This window comes from Sarcophilus harrisii, chromosome 6 (genome assembly GCF_902635505.1).
Source record: "Sarcophilus harrisii chromosome 6, mSarHar1.11, whole genome shotgun sequence".
Classification (NCBI taxonomy): domain Eukaryota; kingdom Metazoa; phylum Chordata; class Mammalia; order Dasyuromorphia; family Dasyuridae; genus Sarcophilus; species Sarcophilus harrisii.
In genome coordinates this window covers 248,131,455-248,138,999 of record NC_045431.1, presented here as the reverse complement: position 1 = coordinate 248,138,999, position 7,545 = coordinate 248,131,455, and the positions used below count along the sequence as shown (strand labels likewise).

General features: G+C 33.3%; 1 protein-coding gene across 1 annotated transcript; it reads right to left on the bottom strand.

Moving 5' to 3' along the window:
- Positions 1 to 370: 370 nt before the first annotated feature.
- On the bottom strand, positions 371 to 1,309 carry LOC100915452 (olfactory receptor 5B12-like). The gene has a single exon (XM_003774498.3). It carries the CDS (start codon positions 1,304 to 1,306, stop codon positions 371 to 373), a length of 936 nt encoding a protein of 311 aa, XP_003774546.1. The 5' UTR covers positions 1,307 to 1,309.
- Between the last annotated feature and the right edge of the window lie 6,236 nt (positions 1,310 to 7,545).

Genomic DNA, 7,545 nt, shown 5'->3' with positions numbered 1-7,545 from the left:
CTAGTCCAAAACTTTCACTATGCAGATAAGGAAATTAAAGCCCATTAAGGTGATCTGACTTGTCTAAGTGAACATCAGAAGTAGGATTTAGACTGGGTGTTTTTATGTCTGCACTGTAATGTACTCATGGATAATATCTATCATGGTCCCTAAAAATCAATGGTAGAGACTTTGGTCTCATAGTTAATATTAGTGTCATTATATGAATCCATGTTTCTCCTCACTCTAAGTGTAATCTCTTTTCCTCTTATATCACACTGTATCTAGAAAAGGTAGAACTGAGCTTAAAGATATTTAAGATAATATCATGACTTGGAGGCTAAAGTCTAGAGAATGGTATTTCAGATTTTGTTTTCTCTTAAGCAAAATGCTAAGCCTTATGAAGTCTTTTCCCCCATAAAACTTTCCTGAAAGCCAAATGAATCTCTTTATTCCTCATGGTATAGACTAGAGGGTTCAACATGGGAATGACCATGGTGTAGAATATTGAAGTCATTTTGTCTGTGTCCATAGAATGGTTAGAATTGGGTTGTAAGTACATAAAGATGACTGTCCCATAAAATATGGATACCACAGAGAGGTGAGAAGCACAAGTAGAGAAGGCTTTCTGGCGGCCCTCAGTAGATTGGATCTTCAGGATGGCAACAAAGATAAATGAATAAGAAATGCAGATAAATAAAAGCCCAAAGGTAGCAGTGAATCCTCCTAAGACAAAGAGTATCACTTCATTGATGTATACATCAGAGCAGGAGAGAGCCAGGAGAGGAGGGATGTCACAGAAGAAGTGATGGACAACATTGGATCCACAGAAGGAGAGGCTAAAGGTCTGTCCAGTGACAATAGCGGAATTAAAAAATCCACTAATGTGTGCAATAATGGTCAGATATGTACATACACTCGATGTCATGATGGTGGTATAATGTAGGGGCCTACACACAGCTGTGTGTCGATCATAGGCCATAACAGCCAGGAGATAAATTTCAGTGGTGACAAAACTTGAAAAGAAGAACATTTGTGCAGCACATCCATTGTAGGAAATGACCTTTCCCCCTGTGAGAAAACCAGCCATAACCTTGGGTGTGACAGCTGAGGAATAACCAAAATCTACTAGAGAGAGATTACTGAGAAAAAAGTACATTGGAGTATGCAAGCAGGAGTCCCAGGAGATAATGACTACTATCCCCAAGTTCCCCACAAGAATGATCAGATAGATAATAGTAAATATTATCAGAAGGGGAACTTGAAGCTCTGGAGTATCTGTTATTCCTTTGAGAATGAACTCACTCACCTCTGTTCTGTTCTTCATGGATATTATTTGGGAAATGAATCATTTACCTATAATAAAAAAATTAAGTAAATATTTATATGTGTGTATATATATGTTTATGTATGCATGTAGGTAAAGTCGGGAGACATTTAGTGTTGTGTATGTACACACACACACACACACACATACACACACACACAGATATGTATATATACCCATGCTTAACTGTAACAGCCTGCTTCGGGAAGTTGGGGGTGATGAAAGTTGGAAAAAGAATTATGTAAAAATTGCATAGCAGTGAACAAAAGAATAATCTGCAAGGAAGCTACAAAAAGATGGACAGTAACGGTACAAAAAAATGGACAGTATATTGTTCGTAGAACTGCAAAATGATACAACCATTTTGAAGAGTAATAGAATTATGCCCAAGAAGTTTTCAAAATACCTTTACCCTTTGCATATAATTAGCAATTATTATTATATATATATACTTTACAGAATTGGAAATTTATTGTTACATATTTTGAATCCTCCCTGATGTTCTTCTTGGCACATGAAAATGTTTTGTATTGTTATTTTGTATTTTTTTTATTTTGTTTTTTCTTATCTTGCATTTAGTTTTAAATAATGAATATTTTCAAATGATTCCTAAGCACAATGCATTCTCTGAAGTATTAACTCTGGTGTTGTGTATTGAACATATTGGGGCACATATAAGACATTGTGAATGGGGAGCAAATTGCAAGGTCCATTTGATTAGATTAAAAAGTGTGTAAGGGGAATAATAAGAAATAAAAATGAAGAAAATAAGAAAGTCAACCAAGTGAAGAAAGAGATAAAAAATCATATGGAAAAAATTTAAAAAAAGGAACTCACAAGTTAAATAAGAGAGAATGAGGGAAAATTAGTAAGATAAAAGCAATCCAAGAGATTTATGAAAAGTTATCTAATTAGAAAAAAGAGACAAAAGCTTAAGGAAGAAAATAACTAGGGTTGGGCAAGTGAAATTGAATGATGTTATAAGACACCATAATAAAATTAGGAAAAGTAGAAGAGTTGTATTTCATTAGAAAAAATAATTGATTAGAAGAACAAATTGAAGACGAGAGGCAATTTAAGAACTGTCAAATTACTTGCAAGTTATGATAAAAACTTAATCTGGATACAATATTACAGGAAATTATTAAGGAAAATTTCCTTGAAGTTCTAGAACAAGAAAGTAAAGTAGAAATTGAAAGAATCCACTAATTATCAGCTGAAAGATGTCGGAGGAAGAAAACTTATAGGAATGTCAGAGCCACATTTCAAAATTCCCAAGTTAAAAAGAAAATATTTCAATTAAGAAGAAAAAAAAGCAATTTAAATACTATAGAAAAACAATCAGGATTTCATAAGATCTAGCAGCTTTCATACTAAAAGACTGGAGGTTCTGGAATATTATATTTTGAAGAGCAAAGGAGAAGAATAACTTGTCCACCAAAGATGCATATAATCTAGAATGAAAAAAGAACGTAAACTGATAGACTTTCAGGTATTTGTAACAAAAGACCAAAACTTAGTGGAAAATTCAATATAAATATTTCAGAATAAAGGAAATTATTAAATACTACTTATAATAAGTTTAAACTGCTTCTGGTATGAGAATGTTATCAGTATGCTTAAAACTTATCATTATTAAAGTAGTTTGAAAGAAAGGTTGTGGCTAAGATATGTATGATATGGTGATTTTAAAAAACAACTTGGGTAGGAAAAGTCAAAAAGAACCAATTATCTCATAAAAACAAAATTTTAGAGAAAGAACTAATATCGCAGAATGAGATGGAAGCTGAGGGCTGGTAATATTGGAACCTTTCCTTTCATTTGGTTTGAAGAAGAAACAAGATGTGCATCTGAAGAAGTTTAAAAGTTTCCTCAATTTCTAGAGAAATGAGAAAAGTGGGGATAAAGTGGAAGAAGGACTTTTAAAAGGGTGCATAGGATAAAACTAGAAGTGTGGGGGAGAAATTAAGGGAGGGGCTTTTAGAGGAGTGTGTACAATAAGAAATAAGAGGGTAAAGAGAAGAGAGAAGGTAATAGAGATGGGGTAAAAAGAGATTGAAAAGGAATATAGTAAGTAGAAATAAGAGAAGAAAATTCACAAATAGTAATTAGAATTCTGTCAAATCTGTATGAATACAAGTCATTTCCCAATTGAGAAATGGTTAAAGGATAGAAAGAGGCAATATTCAATGAAAGAATCAAAACAATTTATAAGCAATTAAAAATGTTCTAAATCATTATTAATGAGAGAAATGCAAATGAAAATAATCTTCAGATAACATTTTACACCAATAAGATTAACTAAAAAGATTGAAAAGGAAAGTGAAAATTTTTGGAGAAGATGTGGGAAAATTGGGATGCTAATTTATTGTTTTTAGAATTGCAAAATGATACAACCATTTTGAAGAGCAATGGAATTATGTCCAAGTAGTTTTCAAAATACCTGTACTCTTTGCATATAATTAGCAAGCATAGTATTTAGTAATAGTCATAACAGCAAGAGCTATGGATGAACATTATTTTGTGTATTTTAAATACCCAAATTAACTATAAAGAACACACAAAGAAATATACTGTCTTCATTCAGAGGATGAACTGATCAATAGAAATATATGTATAGAATAATTTTATCCTTTCCTCTGGTCTTATCCTCAACCCTTTCTGAGGTGGTAAGCAATCTGATATAGGTTATTCCTGTACAATCATGTAAAACCTTCTCATATTTGTCATTTTGTAAAAGAGCGTTAGAATAAAAGGAAAATGAAAGCAAGTGAAAAATATCATGCTTTAGTCTGTATTCAGTAAATATCAGTTCTTTCTTTGGAGATGGAGAGTATGTTTCATCATTGATCCTTTGATTGTCTTAGATCATTGTATTGCTGAGAAGGGCTAAGTCATTCTTTGTTTCTCATTGAATATTATTGCTATTATTTTGTGCAATGTTCTTCTAGTTCTGTTCACTTCATTATGCCTCAGTTCATGTAATTTTTTTCAGGTTTTTCTAGAAATTTCAGAAAAACCAGATTTCTAGAAATCTGAAATTTTCTGAAATTCTACTTCTCATTTCTTAAAGTACAATAATAATATTCTATTATGATCGTATATGGCATCTTTTTTAGTCATTCCCCAATTGATTGGGGTATCCCTTTGATTTCCAATTTTTAGTCACCACAGAAAGAGCAGATATAAATATTTTTATGTAATTAGGTTCCTTTCCCTTTTGGGGAATGTAGAGGTAGTAGCAGTGGTAATCACTGGATCAGAGGGTATACACAATTCTATAGCTTTGGGGACTTTAGAACTCATGTTTCTGTGGCTATTTTATGGATTCTTGTCCATATAATATATCACATTCATTTTGTTCAGAGTGAAATAAAGTCTTTTTTATCTTGTATATTTCCTTTGTTTTCATAGGAGAAGAGGAAATAAACATTTAGGAAAATCTAAACATAAGCTGTCATAAGTTTAATTTGAAGAGGTTCCTGGATTAAATCTAGCTCGGAGCAATGAGCAAAAGACAAAAAAAATGACATTTTGTGTCAGCATTGATCATAATCTCTCTAAAATTGCAGGCTTCTTGGGGAAAAGGATGGGGAGTTTGGAGTATTTTTATTATATTACTTTCTTCTTTCAAAATTTGAACTTTTAATTTCATTAGCATAGGGAATTTGTAGTGAGGAAATCTCTACCAAATGACATCAGATGCTGCCTTAAAATTTAGTCTCACGAGAGTTGCTTAGAGGCGATATAATAGCTATAAAATGGCTTGACCAAGGACATCAGGCATTACCTAAATTGAGGTTTACAATCCCTGAAGTTTCCTAGTCACTATACCACATGCCTCTGAATTGTATATATTTTTTTCTTATAGGAATATATATATTTTGATTTCTGAAACCTCTTAAGATATCTTGGGGTTTACAGACTGGATTTCATTTTTAAGGACCATGCCTCAAACCCAGATCACTCTAGCTCTTATTGATTGATTGGTCATTAGATCCCAGGTCAAGCCCCATTGTCCCAGAGTGAGTGTAAGTAATAATTGTTTTTGCTTTGGCAAGGAACCTGAAGGGTCTTTCTATTACAGATTGATTTTTTTCACTAGGCAAAAACAGCCATTTCTTGCATCATTTCTTAAATACTTAATCACAGCCTTAATTACTGAGTAGGCATTATCTCAGACAAAATAAGACCTGTTAAAGAACTCAGCTTAAAAACTGTCTCTCATTGCATCCAGGACCATCTCCAGAAATCCTGGTCTATAACTTGCTCTGGATCCAGATAATTCTGGAGGACAGGATAAGGATGGTGACTTTGCATTGCCTTCTCTCACATAAATCCAATCTGACTCCCGACTCTGTCATGGCTTCACCTCCCTGATGTCATTAGTTCTTTCACAGCAATGATAATTTTTCTTATTTCCTTATCTAGCTACATTTTCTATTCTTAAAGTTAGACATCAATTCCTTAAGAACACATTTGACTTCTATCCTTAGGATATGTCAATGAATGAAATATAGAAGGCGTTTAATAAGTTAAATTACATTGAATTGTTGAAAATTCAAATAACACAAATCTTTGGATCTCACTTTGCCTAAGAGGATAATAACTTTAATATTAAATAAGACAAAGGGTGTTTATACAGTCTAAAATTTTAAGGGTTATAAAAGTAGGAGTTATTATTTCCCATATAGACTTTGACACCCATATATGATAATGATGAGAGAGTCCTCTATAGAATATATAAACAGAGTTTTTAAGGCAATTAGGCTTAAAGGACAGAGCTAAGGACTTAAAAGTTTGAAAAAGATTTGGAATAGAATTCTACTTCAGATACTTATAATCTATGTGAGCCTAAATAATTCATTAAATTTTCCCATTCTCAGTTTTTCTTTATGGAAAATGTAGATAATGACAGTTGTAGCACTTACCTTTCAGGGTCATTATGAGTTTCAAATGAAATCATTGCTTTAAAGCATTTTGAAAACCATAAAACAAAATATAAATAAAAGATGTTACTATTGAGCTTCAAACCATACCTTTTCTTAATTTTAAATCTGTTTCAAATTTCAACATCATAATTTGTACACAGTGTGCCCTTATTATTATTCATTGATTTGTTGTTAAATGTTCATTATCATCAGTCTCTTCTCGGATTGCCTCTTTACTTAAAGCAGGACAACAAATGGGAAAAACAGGGGCAGAGTTTATAAGAATGATTGTCCTTTATAAGGACAATAATCTTGATTTTATGGTTGATACTTAGAGTATGAAATAATTGGCTATGATTTCACAGGTAAAAATTTTTTAGAAACAAGATCTGAAACTAAGGTTCCAGAGCCCAGATCTAAAACCCTAAAACATAATGCCCTACAGTCCCAACAGATGAGGATTGTATTTTTCAGAATCTGAATGGCTCATGGAGAAAGGTTGATGGGCCTTTGTAGGGGAAAGATGGCCAGGCACCTTTACAGGGGTCAGGTCGTTGAAATTTTCGACTGAGAAAGAAAATGAATATGATGAAGAAAGTCTCCTCTGATGCTAAGTGTTCAAAGGTCTTTAGTTCTGGAGAGCTCATCCTTGGCCATTGCTGCTTCATGGAAGGCAGTAGATTTAATGATCTTTCCTTGTGTTGAATGACAAAATGAACAACGGAAACCAAATGAATGAGTGACTCAGACTCCTTTCCTAGGTTGGTCTCACAGCATTGTGCTCTAAAAGAGATATATGTTGTATAACTATGACTCAAGATGTGGATTAGGGAGGGATTTTCTACAGATTTGGGAGTCTGTGCCCCCTTGGAGAAAATTGGCTCTATAACCAACTAATAAACAAACCATTAAATTCTTCCCTGACCAGGGGGAGCAAACTGATTGTCCATGGAGATTATTTCCCTATAACTGTCTTTGGTTTTCTTTGTTCATTGTTAGGGATGTAGAGCAGAAAGAGTCTTTGTTATTGGGCATCACGGCCTTGAGCTCCTAGCAATGGGACCTTGAGCAAGGCACTTAACTACTATTTGTTTGAACTTGCTCATCTTCAAATAAGGCTAACAGTCCTTCCCTGTGTAGCTCATAGAATTGTGAGGTTCAGATATCATACTGAATTATGATGTACTGCAGGACAAAAAGTATTAAGAGTTAAGAGTTCAGAGAGCCAATTAGAATCCTAGAGCTGCCTCTTATTTATTAACTTTGTCACATTGTTTTCTCGACCTCAGTTGTCCAATCTGTAAAATT

Bases quoted from the DNA above. Each gene is read 5' to 3' on its own strand.
- LOC100915452 (XM_003774498.3), bottom strand. From the start codon at position 1,306: ATGAAGAACAGAACAGAGGTGAGTGAGTTCATTCTCAAAGGAATAACA.